General features: G+C 41.7%; 2 protein-coding genes across 6 annotated transcripts; one reads left to right on the top strand and one right to left on the bottom strand.

Moving 5' to 3' along the window:
* Nucleotides 1-1485: 1485 nt before the first annotated feature.
* On the top strand, nucleotides 1486-8088 carry LOC115196413 (polycomb protein eed). 3 transcript variants are annotated; one of them, XM_029757231.1, is made up of 11 exons: nucleotides 1486-1667; nucleotides 2270-2422; nucleotides 2784-2876; nucleotides 2998-3189; nucleotides 3305-3386; nucleotides 3569-3660; nucleotides 3825-3958; nucleotides 4377-4482; nucleotides 4596-4754; nucleotides 4988-5061; nucleotides 7531-8088. In XM_029757231.1, the coding sequence occupies exons 1-11, from the start codon at nucleotides 1551-1553 to the stop codon at nucleotides 7655-7657; spliced, it is 1329 nt and encodes a 442-aa protein (XP_029613091.1). In that variant the 5' UTR covers nucleotides 1486-1550; the 3' UTR covers nucleotides 7658-8088. The 3 variants fall into 3 exon arrangements, with proteins under 3 accessions (XP_029613091.1, XP_029613094.1, XP_029613092.1); XM_029757234.1 differs by lacking the exon at nucleotides 7531-8088 and adding an exon at nucleotides 5108-5143 and having other exon boundaries at nucleotides 4988-5044; XM_029757232.1 differs by having other exon boundaries at nucleotides 1503-1638.
* Nucleotides 8089-8343: 255 nt separating this feature from the next.
* On the bottom strand, nucleotides 8344-14995 carry LOC115196415 (protein Hikeshi-like). Of its 3 annotated transcripts, none has more exons than XM_029757237.1 (5): nucleotides 14791-14995; nucleotides 13812-14049; nucleotides 13417-13568; nucleotides 8829-8947; nucleotides 8344-8577 (listed from the first exon to the last, which is right to left on the bottom strand). In XM_029757237.1, the coding sequence occupies exons 1-5, from the start codon at nucleotides 14818-14820 to the stop codon at nucleotides 8523-8525; spliced, it is 594 nt and encodes a 197-aa protein (XP_029613097.1). In that variant the 5' UTR covers nucleotides 14821-14995; the 3' UTR covers nucleotides 8344-8522. The 3 variants fall into 3 exon arrangements, with proteins under 3 accessions (XP_029613097.1, XP_029613098.1, XP_029613099.1); XM_029757238.1 differs by having other exon boundaries at nucleotides 8829-8887; XM_029757239.1 differs by lacking the exons at nucleotides 8344-8577; nucleotides 8829-8947 and adding an exon at nucleotides 13155-13290.
* Between the last annotated feature and the right edge of the window lie 248 nt (nucleotides 14996-15243).

The following is a 15243-nucleotide window of genomic DNA, read 5'->3' as shown; positions in this document are numbered from 1 at the left end:
CGGGGATTCGTTCTAACAACCTTTCCGGTTACTGGCCCAACGCTCTAACCACTATTTTTTTAAATGTAAATTTTATATTAACAAATATCAACAAACAAAAGAGGAATAGTCACATGCAAAGAAGCATACAAACAAACTATTTACATTGCCAGGAATCCTAAACAAACAAATTATATTCATTAATAATACAACAAGTTTTAATTGCTTCTTTTTGTTTTTCATTTTAGTCAAAGTGGTGCCATATTGTTTAAATTCATTTATAAAGTGAAAAAAGTTTTTGAATTAGACCATTTGCATTTGTGAATATGATATGTACCTAGTATTATTAGCAGTTGAATTAAATATACTACATCTTTATCTATGTCAAAATTTCTGAAATAAATTATTGTATCAAAACCATTAAATAGTACAACCGGTCCTATTTTTTTTTGTAACAAAATTCTGTATGTCAATCCAAAACACTCTACTATAAATACAGGCAAAAAACAAATGCAAAATGGTCTCCTTCTCCATTCCACAGAAATCACAGTTATATTCAATATTCAGTTTGAATCTTTCCAAAACATGTTTCACAGGATAAATTCTATGTAACATTTTAAATGAAACTTCCTTTACTTTGTTACCGATACAATATTTGTTAGCAATTTTCCATGCTTTCCCCCATTGAATATCACCATACATACTTGACCAAAATAATCTTGCTGAGGGAATTGTAGTATCACAAACAATATTCCTAATCTGTTTATTTCTACATTTATCTTTGATGTTAATATTTCCAATGAATATATTTTCATGTAAATCTATGTTACTTACATCAATCACAGAGGAACTTAAGAGATTCAACCCCCCTTGGAATCGCATCAAAAACAATTGCATATTCTTTCGGGGTAATTGGAATTTTAAACTTAGCAAGAAATTCCCCATATGAGAGTAGATATCCATCCTTATTCAGTAACTGACCAACCAAAATAATTGTATTCTCAAACCAGTTACGAAAAAAAGAGACTTCTTTTTAAATCGTATGTCTTTGTTGTTCCATAAAAAGTATCTGTGAGGGGAAAAAATGTGTTTATACGCTAACATCCAAGCTAAGATTGCCTGTTTATGGAATTTGGCCAACTTTACTGGGATTTTATCAATATCAAAATTACATCGAAGCAAAAATTCTAAACCACCAACAACGCTCTAACCACTAGGCTACCTGCCGCCCCAACACAGTGACCATGTATGTATGGTCACTGGGTTCCTGTCTACTTAATTACAGGTGTCTCCCATAGACACTAATGCAATAGTTGCTGGGTCTGGGCTACTTAGTTCATTGGCTTTTATTGAACCAGAAAAAAACGGCGAGTGGGGTGTCTCACTTCCTCTTCCGTCTCTGGCTTGACTATTTATTTATTTTTCTCTCTCTCTCTCTCTCTCTCTCTCTCTCTCTCGACTAGACTATTTCCGGTACGTGTGGGACTTTTATTGTGAAGACCGAAGGAAATAAAAGACCCGGAAGTTATTCTCCGCGGTCGCGCTATGATTGAATCTGAGAAGGACAGAAGATGAGGAGGGAGAACATGTCCGAGACCCCTACCGAAGCGGGAAAGGAGATGCCGACAAAAAAGCAGAAGCTGAGCAGTGATGAAAACAGTAATCCCGATCTCTCTGCAGATGAGAATGTAAATTCGGTTTTGTTCTGTTTGTATCGGCGCGGACATGAAAAACGGTTAGCTAGCTAAGTAGCTAATGTTAGCTTGCTAGCTATGAAAAGTTACGCTAACTAGCAAGCGACTGGTAGTTGATTTTGGAGTTCGTGATGATAGCTGGGCCTTTCCCTTTGTTTCAACTAGGCCTATATTTTTATATTTTTAACTATAGATACCTAGTTAACGTTAGTTGTGGTTCTTTCCCTTTCAAACATTCCAGAACAGGAAATAAGAAAAGTAACATTCAACGAGCAAGGGATTCGAGGCAACACTGCAAAGGGCCTCCACCTAAAATAGCTAGCTGGCTAGTTATGCTCTCTAGGTAGTGTTAGCTATCAGGCTATGGACTCTTCTGGGATTGTCCAAGTAGGTAATCATTAGCCAGTTGTCAGTTTAGTTTTTCTAGTCTATCTCAAGCCCCTCACACCCAGGTACACCTCAGATGGCCTCATGGTAGGCCATCCCACTTCTGACACCAGTGTAGTCGAACAGGGGGTGTAGAACATCCATTGCAGGCTGCAAACGCATCAACCACAACCAACCCCATCTTATGTTGCTATAATTTTTGTTTGTAGGATGATGCTGTCAGCGTTGAGAGTGGGACCAATGTGGAGCGCCCAGACACACCCACCAACACAGCCAACGCTCCAGGCAGGAAGAGCTGGGGCAAGGGCAAGTGGAAATCAAAGAAGTGCAAATACTCCTTCAAGTGTGTCAACAGCCTCAGGGTGAGCTTTATCAAGAATATTTCCAATCATTTCCAACTGCAGACATGTCACGTCTTATCAATAGGCCTACTTTTGATTCCAGAAATGTCATAATCTCAGCCTTGGACTTGGCATGCCTGTTATAAGTATGTGTGAACTGTGCTGTTTATATGATACTGTGTGAGTTGTAAACAGCTGAATGAAGGTGTTGTAATGTTACGGGTGGGCTCTGAACCCAGGTCTCCCACAGCAGAAACCAATGTCTTGACCATTAGACCAAGACGGAATTCCCACTTGGGCCGGGGTTCACACAGACTTTGAAGTCGCAGCCAGGGCTACCTCACCATGAGTTCAACTCATAATTAATTTGTTCTTTACACAGGAGGACCATGGCCAGCCATTATTTGGGGTCCAGTTCAACTGGCACAGTAAAGAAGGGGACCCGCTGGTGTTTGCTACTGTTGGGAGCAACAGAGTAAGTATCTTTGGCATCACATAAACCATGTTGAAAGTGTAATAGCTGACTCGTGTGGTGTAAAATACAGACTCATGTGCCACCTGTCACTGCTGACTAAGTGATGTCCTTAATTTACCAGGTAACACTGTACGAGTGCCATTCCCAAGGAGAGATCCGACTCCTGCAGTCATACGTGGATGCCGATGCAGATGAGAACTTCTACACCTGCGCCTGGACCTTTGACACCAGTACAAGCCATCCCCTCCTGGCCGTGGCCGGGTCGCGTGGCATCATTCGGGTGATCAACCACATCACCATGCAGTGTATCAAGGTGGGTGAATTTCCAAGTAGTTTTATCCGATACACTAGGGATGGAATTTACATTCGTGCATAAGGGAGGGGTTAGTTGTGCCATCTCTGAATATTTTCGTTGTTTTTTAATGCAGCACTATGTGGGTCACGGGAACGCCATCAACGAGCTCAAATTTCACCCCAGAGACCCCAACCTCCTGCTATCTGTCAGTAAAGGTAGAACAACTAGACACCATAGCTGGGACTTAATATTTTCTCAACTGACCTGACCTTTTGAGAACTAAACAATTTACAATTAGGACTGATTTATAATCTGTATGTATTTACATCATTAACAGAATGACTTAACATAAAATCAACTGTGTGAATATCTCATCAGCTTTGTGTTTTGTCTTTAGACCACGCCCTTCGTCTGTGGAACATCCAAACAGACACACTGGTGGCCATCTTTGGAGGTGTAGAAGGCCATAGAGATGAAGTCCTCAGCGCAGTGAGTACACGACACTACCACAACCATCTCTTACTGGCTTTCTTGATCAACAGAAGTCAGGGATTTATGTGTATGTGACCATTGAAAATGGCGATACAATATGGATCACACAAAAAATAAATGAGAGATGAATGATATCATAATGAAAAATGTCTCTGCGCCAGGACTTTGACCTGCTAGGTGAGAAGATCATGTCGTGTGGAATGGACCACTCTCTGAAGCTCTGGACGATCAACTCAGAGAGGATGCAGAAAGCCATTCACGGGTCCTATGAATACAACCCTTCCAAGACAAACAGGTGAAAATATTGGTTGTGGGCAACAAACATGTGTATTCTCATGTATATTTCAGTCATTCAGCAGACTTTTACCCACAACAAAGCGTGTTAAATACTACAGTGTTGCCAGGATACAGTGAGAATCTCACTTTTTTATTTAACTAGGCAAGACAGTTAAGAACAAATTATTATTTACAATGACGGTGTAGGAACAGTGGGTTAACTGCCTTGTTCAGGGGCAGAACGACAGATTTTTACCTTGGCAGCTCAGGGATTTGATCTTGCAACCTTTCGGTTACTGGCCCAACGCTCTAACCACTAGGCTACCTGCTGGTTACTAGTCCAACGCTCTAACCACTAGGCTACCTGCCGCCCCGAACTGTTGATTTTCACCTTGAAAATGTTTGCTCCTTTAACCGATGATTCGGTCTTCTTACAGGCCATGGGTCTCTCAGAAGATCCACTTCCCTGACTTCTCTACCAGAGACATCCACAGGAACTATGTGGACTGTGTACGCTGGCTGGGAGATCTGATTTTATCCAAGGTAAGACTGTGAGAATCTTTTAGTCCAAACACGTCACATTCTGTTATTAGGTTGTGGATCCCATTGTGACCCTCATAACCCCTACTCCTTTGTTCTGTTCCTCTCCTGACCAGTCGTGTGAGAACGCTATCGTTTGTTGGAAACCAGGGAAGATGGAGGACGATATTGACCGCATCAAACCAAACGAGTCCAACGTGACAATCCTGGGTCGCTTCGACTACAGCCAGTGTGACATCTGGTACATGCGTTTCTCCATGGACTTCTGGCAGAAGGTAAAGATGATATTTCCCCTTTTGTTGTGTCTGTGGCTTTGTGGAATCCCTTATCTGCTACTGTTCATCCCAGTATTGTAAGCAAACAGTGGTTTGGTGTTGGAACTAACTAAATAGATGCAAGTTTGTTGTTTAACATTAAACAAAGTATAGTATTGTCTCCACATAGAAAGTTGTCTGAAGCTCAATAAGTATTGTTTGACTATTGAAGTAACACATGTCTTGTCCTATAGATGTTGGCTCTGGGAAACCAAGTGGGGAAACTGTACGTGTGGGACCTTGAGGTAGAGGACCCCCACAAAGCAAAGTAAGAGTCCGTAGGGAAACTGTACGTGTGGGACCTTGAGGTAGAGGACCCCCACAAAGCAAAGTAAGAGTCTGTAGGGAAACTGTACGTGTGGGACCTTGAGGTAGAGGACCCCACAAAGCAAAGTAAGAGTCCGTAGGGAAACTGTACGTGTGGGACCTTGAGGTAGAGGACCCCACAAAGCAAAGTAAGAGTCCGTAGGGAAACTGTACGTGTGGGACCTTGAGGTAGAGGACCCCCACAAAGCAAAGTAAGAGTCTAGGGAAACTGTACGTGTGGGACCTTGAGGTAGAGGACCCCACAAAGCAAAGTAAGAGTCCGTAGGGAAACTGTACGTGTGGGACCTTGAGGTAGAGGACCCCCACAAAGCAAAGTAAGAGTCTGTAGGGAAACTGTACGTGTGGGACCTTGAGGTAGAGGACCCCCACAAAGCAAAGTAAGAGTCCGTAGGGAAACTGTACGTGTGGTGGTGTTGGGGAAGCTACTCTGAAGATATAGTTTACCAAGCTACCAATTACTTCACACTGGAAGAAGTTAAGCTACACTAAAGTTTCTTTTTCAAACTAGTTACTTTGAAAAAGTAGTTCACTACATCCAAACTACTTTGTTAACATACTATATGATGATTTTTCACAATCAGTAATTTAGCCTAATGATAGGGTAACATTTGTATTTTTGCCTAAATAGACATATCCAAACGTAATAATTTTATGGTGGCCATAAACATTAACTGGTAATGTATAGTTTAGAAAGGTCTGGAACTAGCCTGTCTGGTAAATGTTATAACTTGCTGAGGTGTACTCTCTTTTTAGAACACAAGCTCAAGTACATGGTACAAATATGAACAAACAAATTCTAAACGACTTCGCATAAGATTTCCCATTTCTTAACAGTAAAATACATCTGATCTAAAGGTCCACTGACCAGCGCAGAGACACCATTCAAATGTGTGTAGACTTGTTACAACTTCCGTCTGTGACCAAGAGAACGCGGTCTTTCAATTCTGTGAAATTATTTAGTGTTTTTTTTATTTTGAAAGCTCTAAATCCGGCTGAGAATATCACCGCGAGATGAAACCACAACGGCTGGACTCAGACTGTCATATGCCATTTCCCAGGCTCACTTGCTCAGAGGAAATCAATTCTTTGTCTGGATTGGCCAGAGAATGTGACATGTCACTCCCTATGAACATGAAGTGTCACGTTTCAGACCCCACAAGTCCGCGCCACAGAGAGTGGAAACAGAGAGCACAAGTCCGCGCCCCAGAGCGTGGAAACAGAGAGCACAAGTCCGCGCCCCAGAGCGTGGAAACAGAGAGCACAAGTCCGCGCCACAGAGCGTGGAAACAGAGAGCACAAGTCCGCGCCACAGAGAGCAGACAAATGGGTCTTTGTGCCACTATAAGGCACAGGACAGTATGGTGTTCAGAGAGCTTTGTACACCAACATGTCAGTCAGAACCAGTCCAGAACCGCTCAGTCCCCCATATAGGGGACTTAACATCTAAGTTTTAAACAAACTGTTTGAAATGAGAATTAGACAGGTCTGATGCTGAGAGAGGACTTTTGCCTACTTTACCCATATTTTATTTTTGCAAAAGAAATTTCGAAAGTTCACTTCTGAAAACACCAAGAATTGAATTTAGTTCAACTACCACCAAGCTAAAGCAAAATGTATTCCCACGGGGGACCAGTACGGAGAAAAAAATGTATGAAATGTATGCATTCACTACTGTAAGTCGCTCTGCTAAATGGCTAAATGACTAAAATCTAAATGTAGATCAACTTGTCATTTTAAATACACGTATTTCACTACATCACTGTACGTGAAGGTAGAGGACCAGCAAAGTTAAGTCAACCTCCCACCAATACACCTCACCTAAGCAGTAGTCCATGCCTAGATGGTAGACTGCCTGAGGGAAGTGAAGGCCAGTAGAGAGCACTCCTCTCCTTATGTATAATGTTCCAGGGCTGTGACAGAGACGCCACAGAACAATTAGACAGATATTTCACGCGATGTATAAATGTGAAGCATCCGCTTGGCGTTTCCTTTCACTACCAAATATGGTAGTGTGAGAAAGCAAAGTGGCCGGCGCTGGAGCAAGATGGATTTTGGCCGACATTCTGCAAATGTGTCATTTTCAAAATGTTGATCTCAATACAGTTTTCTGTTCCCAAAGCTACAATCTGTTACTAACAGAGTAGACTAAGTAAAAAAAAAAAAAATGTTTAAAAGGAGTGCAAAAGCGAATTAAGTTATTGCACACGTGTACTTCAAAGTAGGCATTCCTAGGATCTCGCAAGCTCGTGCTTGGCTCTGCCCACCCCCTTGCTTGTTCTGCCCACTGACCCATTTGTTCCCATTTGAAATGACGGGCGGTGGTCTATCTTGGTTTAGTTATAACAATCTTCAGAGACACGGTCTTTCTGTTGTTTCACCAAATACATTCTAACCTGGCTCTCTGTTTCAGGTGCACCATCCTCACCCTCCCAAGATGCACCTCTGCCATCAGACAGACCAGCTTCAGCCGTGACAGCAGTATCCTGATCGCAGTCTGTGACGACGCCTCTATCTGGCGCTGGGACCGCCTGCGATGAAGACCACTTTGGCAACGAGCAGCCAATTCTATTATGACAGACCAGTCACTTTGCTGTCAGGAACCAGAAACATTTTCCAGGTACACATTTTCTGTGTATAGTCTGCATCAGATCTGTCCCATGGAGGTGTTTAACATCTCAGGAACCACTCCCAACATGACAACGGTGCTACAGGTCTGCACTGAAAAATGTGTATCTGGAACCCACCAATTATTTTCCTTTTGTTTCCCTTCTCCGGGTTACACTTATACCAGCCCATCCTTATTAAATCCATGAGGGGGGTGAAAAGGTGCGCAATTTGGGGAGAAGGGTGGAGAATCAAAACTACAACCCTGGAGCTCTTCAAGCTTTCTCCTCCCTTCTTGCTATTTAGTTCCCCTTTGCTTACTATTCACTTTTTAATGGGCTTTAATAAATGCTATTTTTCTAAAGGCTTCTTGTCTCATTCCGAGAGACTTTTCAAGCTTCAGTACAAGTAAATCTATGGTCAGCTAAGCCCAGGCCATCTGAATGCATGGAGAAAAGGAGTAGAGGGAGAGTTTGGGTGTTAACTAAAAGGTTAACTGCCCCAACAGTGCATCTCATGACTAGAAATGAAAGTTTTCAACAAGAAAATAAATGAAGCACCTAGGATCCACTTGTATAGGCAAGCTAAATATGTATGGAATAAAGTAGCGGTGAAAATAATTTTAAGAAACGTTTAATATTTGACAAAACACCTAGTAATTGTTGCTATAAAAGCAGATCTCTTTTCGTCTTCTGTGGAGGACCATTCCTGGACATTATGGAGTAGAAAATGAAGTCTTTGGTCTTCTCTGTCCATGCCCCTTTATCATGGTTTTTAATACTGTGGTATCGAGACAACTCAAGTCTTCCAGAAATGAGGGTTTTGAGCCATGCGCCTCTGGAAGTTCTCATACCTGGGGAGAAAGACCAGAGGAGCACATGACTTTATGCTTTTGATTTAGGAAGCACATTCAGATCTTTTGCAGCATCCATGCTTAACTGAGTGATTGAGCAATTCCTCAAATGTTAGTTTCCTTGTAGCCAGCCCAATAACCACAGGTTCCACAAACGTGGGTCAGGCAAATTGAAAACAATTGATTGGGTTAATTCAAGCAGGTGTTTAAATGGCCTGACTTTGAATAGGACCAACAGGGAATCATTTTACCATTTGAGGATGGAACTGGCAGGGATGAACATTTCTGAGGGGTTTGGAGTCATCTGCGACTGGGAAACAGCAAAAGACGAGGAGAAATTATACAAACTGTCCAGCATCTTCTGAGTGAACTGAGGAGAGAGAGTTGAGTTCGTCAGCTGAGTTTGTAGGTGCTCTTAGCAACATCAAAATAAAAGTCCTGCACATGTGGACAAAAAAGGAATGACTTGTGGGGGATGTATTTTGACACGAGGTAAGCAGAGAGGAAGTGGGTCTACAATAGACCCATGTTTGAAAAGTCTCAATACGATCCTTTAGATATGGTCTCAAATACCCCGTCATAACTGTTCTGCCCACTGACTTTTTGTGCAACCTAATACAATTGAACACAACGTTTGTGTGCCTCTAGAAAGTCTACCCCCCTTGGATTTCTTCCCATTTTGTGTTAAAGTGGGATTAAAATGGGTTTCTTTTTTTTCTTTTTTTTTACAATCTACACAAAATACTCTCTAAGTGGAAGAAAACATAACATTTTAAAAAGATTTATGAAAAATAAGCGCCAATATACCTTCATTTGTTAGAAACAAGTCTTGGATAAGTCTCAGAGCTTTGCACACCTGTATTGTGCAATATTTTCTAATTCTTTTCAAAATTCAAGCTCTGTTAAGGTGTTGGGGATCATGGCAAGACAGTAAGTCTTTCCATAAAGTGTCTAGTAGATTTAAGTCAACTGAGGAACTCGGGGACATTCACTGTCTTCTTGGTAAGCAACTCGAGTGTAGATTTGGCCTTGTTGCAGGTTGTCCTGTTGAAATGTGAATTCCTCTCCCAGTGTCGGGTGTAAAGCAGACTGAAGCATGTTTTCCTGTAGGATTTTGCCTGTGCTTAGTTCCATCCTGTTTCTTTTCATCCTGAAAAACTCCCCAGTCTTTGCTGATGTCAATCATTCCATGATGCAGCTACTCAGTAATGTATCAGATTCGCCACAAACATAAGGCTTTGCATTTAGGCCAAAAAGTGTCTTCCTTTGCTGTGTTTTTTTCAGTATTACTTTAGTGCCTTGTTGCATACATATGCATGTTTTGGAATCTTATGTATATTTGTATTCTTTTCACTCTAATTTAGGTCATGATGGGGTCACTACAATGTTGTTGTTCCATCCTCAGTTCTCTCCCATCAGCCATTGAACTCTGTAGCGGTTTTAAAATCAGGAATGGCCTCCTGGTGAAGTCCCTGAGCAGTTTCCTTCCTGTCCTGCAGCTCAGTTCAGAAGGACAACTGCATCTTTGATGTATCTGGGTGGTTTAATACAGTGGTTCCCAAACTTTTTATAGTCCCGTAACCCTACAAACATTCAACCTCCAGCTGCGTACCCCCTCTAGCACCAGGGTCAGCGTGCTCTCAAATGTTGTTTTTCCATCATTGTAAGCCTGTTACGTACACACTATACAATACATTTATTAAACATAGGAATGAGTGAGTTGTCACAACCTGGCTCGTGGGAAGTGACAAAGAGCTCTTATAGGACCAGGGCACAAATAAATCATTTTGCTCTTTATTTAACCATCTTACATATCAAATTGTGAATAATTCAGCACAGGTTAATGAGAAGGGTGTGCTTGAAAGGATGCACATAACTCTGCAATGTTGGGTTGTATTGGAGAGAGTCTTCAGTCTTAAATCATTTTCCACACACAGTCTGTGCCTGTATTTAGTTTTCATGCTAGTGAGGGCCGAGAATCCACTATCACATAGGCACATGGTTGCAAAGGGCATCAGTGTCTTAACAGTGCAATTTACCAAGGCAAGATACTCTGAGCGCAGCCCTATCCAGAAATCTGGCAGTGGCTTCTGATTAAATTCAATTTTCACAGAACCACTTGAATGCAATTTCGATGAAGCTCTCTTGTTCAGATATCGTTAAGTGGACTGGAGGCAGGACATGAAAGAGAACGAATCCAGTTTGTCATCCGTTTCGGGAAAGTACCTGCATAATTGCGCACCCAGCTCACTCAGGTGCTTCGCTATATCACATTTGACATTGTCCGGAAGCTTGAGTTCATTTGCACACAAATCATACAATGATGGAAAGACCTGTGTGTTGTCCTTGTTAATGCAGACAGAGAAGAGCTCCAAATTCTTAAATCATAGCCTCAATTTTGTCCCGCACATTGAATATAGTTGCGGAGAGTCCCTGTAATCCTAGATTCAGATCATTCAGGCGAGGAAAAATAAATAAATCGCCGAGTTAGGTCAGTCGTGTGAGAAACTCATGCAAGCGGTCAGACAAGTGAAAATTATGGTCAGTAAAGAACTAAGCTTGTCTCTTAGTTTAAAAAAAAGTGTCAATACTTTGCCCCTTGATAACCAGAGCACTTCTGTATGTTGTAAAAGCGTTACATGGTCGCTGCCCATATTATTGCAGGGTGCAGACAATACGAGTTCAGGGACCTTGCTTTAATAAAGTTAACCATTTTCACTGTAGAGTCCAAAATGTTTTTCAAGCTGTCAGGCATTCCCTTGGCAGCAAGAGCCTCTCGGTGGATGCTGCAGTGTACCCAAGTGGCGTCGGGAGCATCTGCTTGCACACGCGTTAGCACTCCACTATGTCTCCCTGTCATGGCTTTTGCACCATCAGTACAGATACCAACATATCTTGACCACCAAAGTCCATTTGATGTCACAAAGCTGTCCAGTACTTTAAAAATATCCTCTCCTGGTTTCCAGAAGAGGATGTCTTCCTTAATTGACCCCCCATAAACCTAACGGACATATACCAGGATCTGTGCCAGGCCCGCCACGTCTGACTCATCCAGCTGTAACACACACATAGAATTCACTGGCTTGTATGCGAAGCAGTAATGGTTTCAAAACATCTCCTGCCATGTCACTGATGCATAGTGAAACAGTGTTTGATGAAGGCATTGTAGTTTTTTTGGCATCTTCCCCCAGCATTGTCCCAGCCATATCCGCAGCAGCAGGAAGAATGAAGTCCTCCACAGTAGTATGGGGCTTGCCTGTCCTAGCCACTCGGTAGCTCACCATATAAGATGCTTCTAGCCCCTTATTAATGGCATCTGTTGCTTTTATACATGTCTTACTACTCAAAAGTAGTCTTAATTATCTTATTTTTCAAATTGGCATGTTTTGTTTCTAAATGGAAAGCACTACTTTATGTACAATAGCTAAAGGGATAACGGTTACTATTGCAACAACAGGATTACTATTGCAACAACATCATCAGTAGGGTAAAACTAACCTGTCTCAGGACGGTCTACGCAAGAGTGAAGGTTTCATCGAGTTGTGAGATAGTACTTTTGCACATATAACACACTGTGGCTGAGGAACGGCACTACTCCCAATATAAGTGAACCCCAAATCAATGTAGTTCTCATTTGTGCCTCTTCGATGGTCCAACGTCCCTGTGTGTTCGGTGCTTTCCCGGGTAAGGGGGCAGTAGCTCTTCGGCTGCATCAGATTCACAACTGTCAGTGTCCATGCTAGCTGGGCTAACAACAAATGTAGAATTACTGATGCTAGCATTGGATGGGCTCGTGGAAGCAGAACAACTTGTGTCGTCGACAGGTGCAGTACTGCTGGTAGCAGCAGTACTACCAGTAGAGTTGGTATGTGTCTCTATGGACGCGGGCCTTACTTTGTTTAACCTTTTATACATTTTCAAGCAAACCGAATGAGCAGCAGCTACATTTTGGCTACATATGGACCGTTAGTGGAATTCCCGCAAGAGAGTAACGGTTAATGTGATTGGATGTTAATTATTTGACTTGGCTACCTGTATTTGACAGTGTTGTTATTTCACTGAACACTAGATGGTTTAATTTTACTTTTGGCAGTGAAAAGAGGCTACTCAGGAGAGAAAAACCTCACCCAAATGTATAGCCCCGTTGGAAAATAGAAATGGACTGTTTTTTAAAATGTAAATCACATTTTTATTTGGCGTACCCCCGATGGCATTGCGTGTACATACCCCAGTTTGGGAATACCTGGTTTAATACATCATCCACAGCATAATTATTAACTTGACCATGCTTAAAGATATTCAATGCCTGATTTGTTGTTACCCATCTCCCAATCACTGCCCTTTGAGGCTTTTGAAAAAGCTACTTGGTCTTTGTAGTTGAATCTGTGCTTGAAAAGCAATACTTGACTGAGGGACCTTACAGATGTATGTATGGGGGACAGAGGAAGGTGTAGTCATTAAAACATGTCAACCGCGTGAGTCCATATAACTTATGTGATTTGTTAAACCAAATTTGACTTCTGGACTAATTTAGGCTTGCCTAAAAGGGGTGAATACTTATGCAACAACTATAGTTATGTTTTTTTAAATGTATAGAATTTTATTTTCACTGACAGTATTTTGTGTAGCTCAATTACAAAAAAATACAATTAAATCTATCACTTTAACAGCAAGGTGAAAAAGGTTGAAGGGGGTGTAGACTTTCCATAGGCCCTGTAAATACACACGTGTTGCTAGCAATCAAAGCAAGCAGCTTGAGTATTGACTCGTATACATATTATTAAAGGAAGGTTATTTTCACTGATTATGTACACTGCAAACCACCCATAATGTTCTGACCTGCATAAAGGAGTCAACAGAGCACACAGTGGCACCTGATACAGGCGTCTGTTGGACCAGCTGCTCCAAAGGCTCAATAGACACACCAACTTGGGCCACGGAGGCAAGCTGAGGTACTGTCATCATTCCAAATGGATGCTCTCCACCCTCACCTATAGGAAGACAGCAGAAACACCAATGGTGTGTAACTTTTGCTCAACAGTTTACCCACCTTTTGCAAAAAAAAATGCATTGAAAGAATATGAAGGGTTATTTCTTTTCCACCGCAACTGCCGATCACAGTTTACCCACCTATTGTTTTACCACTACATCACTAACACACACACTGAAAAAACACCTTGTGACAACTACTAATCTAAGAAGGACTTTATTAAATACATTTGATTGATACTTACCTGGTTTTAATTGAGATATTTTAAAGATGGCACTTGGTTTGTCGTTGGTGATGAAACCCAGGAGCTGCCAGACCTGCCCAGCGACAGGGTCCGGGAAGGAGAAGTAGACAGCTCCACCCATCCCAGCAGGGAAAGGCACTGTGCCCAACATGAACACCACTACATGGTTCACATTCTCATAGTCTGGTAGGTTGAAGACAAACTTGTCACCAGCAACCTGCTGGGGGTCAGTCTGGACCTAAAAGACAATTGTGACTCCTACTTGAGTTGGAGTTATTTCAAGAGGTACTTTTCATTTAATTAAAGGCACAATCTGTTTTTGTATTTCAGCAGTTTGACCCTGCCACGTTTTTGGTAAACTGATAAATGGGGGTAGGTAGGGACCAGTGGAGGCTGGTGGGAGGAGCTGTAGGAGGATGGGCTCAATGGATGGAATAGAATGAATGGAACGGAGTCACACGTGGTTTCCATATGTTTGATACCGTTCCATTAATTCTATTCCAGCCATTACAATGAGCCTGTCCTCATAGCTCCTCCCACCAGCCTCTGGTAGGGACATCATGATGAATCTCTATAGGGACGCTTACATTCAGACAGCCATGCATGCGTGCAAGTCCATGGACATGTCATGGTAGTAGGAAACATACTTTGAAGCGATACATTTTCTGTTTAGAATGAAACCCAAAAACAACAAACATTTGAGTACAATCTGGGTTATGATACAAACTAACTAGGGTAAAATAAGTTGTACAAGCTAAACGATGTACACAAAACCGCTGTCTCTGTTAAGCTCATATCATAGAGCATTTATAACTAGCTATATTGTTCAAGAATCAATGGGTATATGTAGCCTACGAGTAGAAATGACCAGTGAGCAGCCGGGAATACAATAACACATTGTTCATTCATATTAAATGTGTAGCTAGATGTCATTTCAATCCCAAGTTAGCTTGCTGCCGTTAGCACGTTCCATACTTACCAATCTACCAGCAACCAAACATCCAAACATTGTAATGTCCTTGGTTTATTTTATATTTCGGTCAAGATGACGGTCTTACACTTAATCGATAGCACCAGCTGAGTCCATTTCACAAAACTCCCTAGAAAGTTAGCTAGCTAACTCCAACGTTTTGTTACTTGTACGTTCTGCTTCAGACCACGTGTCTACGAGAACTTCCGGTTTAATTGATATTTCAAAATAAAAGCACCCAGAAAGAAAGTGATAAAATGTTCATTAGAATGTGATAGAACGCTTGCGTGGTTCTAATAGGTAGGCTGTTTGTTTAAGAAGAAAAACATACAAAAAGAAAGCACCAGAAAAAACAAATGTCTATAATCTAAGATACATTATATTGTGATGTGACTGCAGAAAAATACACAATGTGGGTCCATGGAAGTATGAAAACAGAAATACTTAGGATAGTTCTGTGTA

This window comes from Salmo trutta, chromosome 6 (genome assembly GCF_901001165.1).
Source record: "Salmo trutta chromosome 6, fSalTru1.1, whole genome shotgun sequence".
In the NCBI taxonomy this organism is placed as follows: domain Eukaryota; kingdom Metazoa; phylum Chordata; class Actinopteri; order Salmoniformes; family Salmonidae; genus Salmo; species Salmo trutta.
The sequence above is the reverse complement of the archived record's forward strand: the minus strand, read 5'-3'. Positions and strand labels throughout refer to the sequence as shown.

Excerpts from the sequence above, each read along its gene's own strand:
- LOC115196413 (XM_029757231.1), top strand. The coding sequence starts at position 1,551 with ATGAGGAGGGAGAACATGTCCGAGACCCCTACCGAAGCGGGAAAGGAG. Across the intron at positions 1,668-2,269 it reads ATCTCTCTGCAGATGAGAAT|GATGATGCTGTCAGCGTTGA; the intron begins GTAAATTCGGTT and ends TTTTGTTTGTAG. Across the intron at positions 3,387-3,568 it reads CCTGCTATCTGTCAGTAAAG|ACCACGCCCTTCGTCTGTGG; the intron begins GTAGAACAACTA and ends TTTTGTCTTTAG.
- LOC115196415 (XM_029757237.1), bottom strand. The coding sequence starts at position 14,820 with ATGTTTGGATGTTTGGTTGCTGGTAGATTG. Across the intron at positions 14,050-14,790 it reads GTTTGGTTGCTGGTAGATTG|GTCCAGACTGACCCCCAGCA; the intron begins GTAAGTATGGAA and ends ATTGTCTTTTAG. Across the intron at positions 8,948-13,416 it reads CTGTTGACTCCTTTATGCAG|TTCACTCAGAAGATGCTGGA; the intron begins GTCAGAACATTA and ends CTCTCTCCTCAG.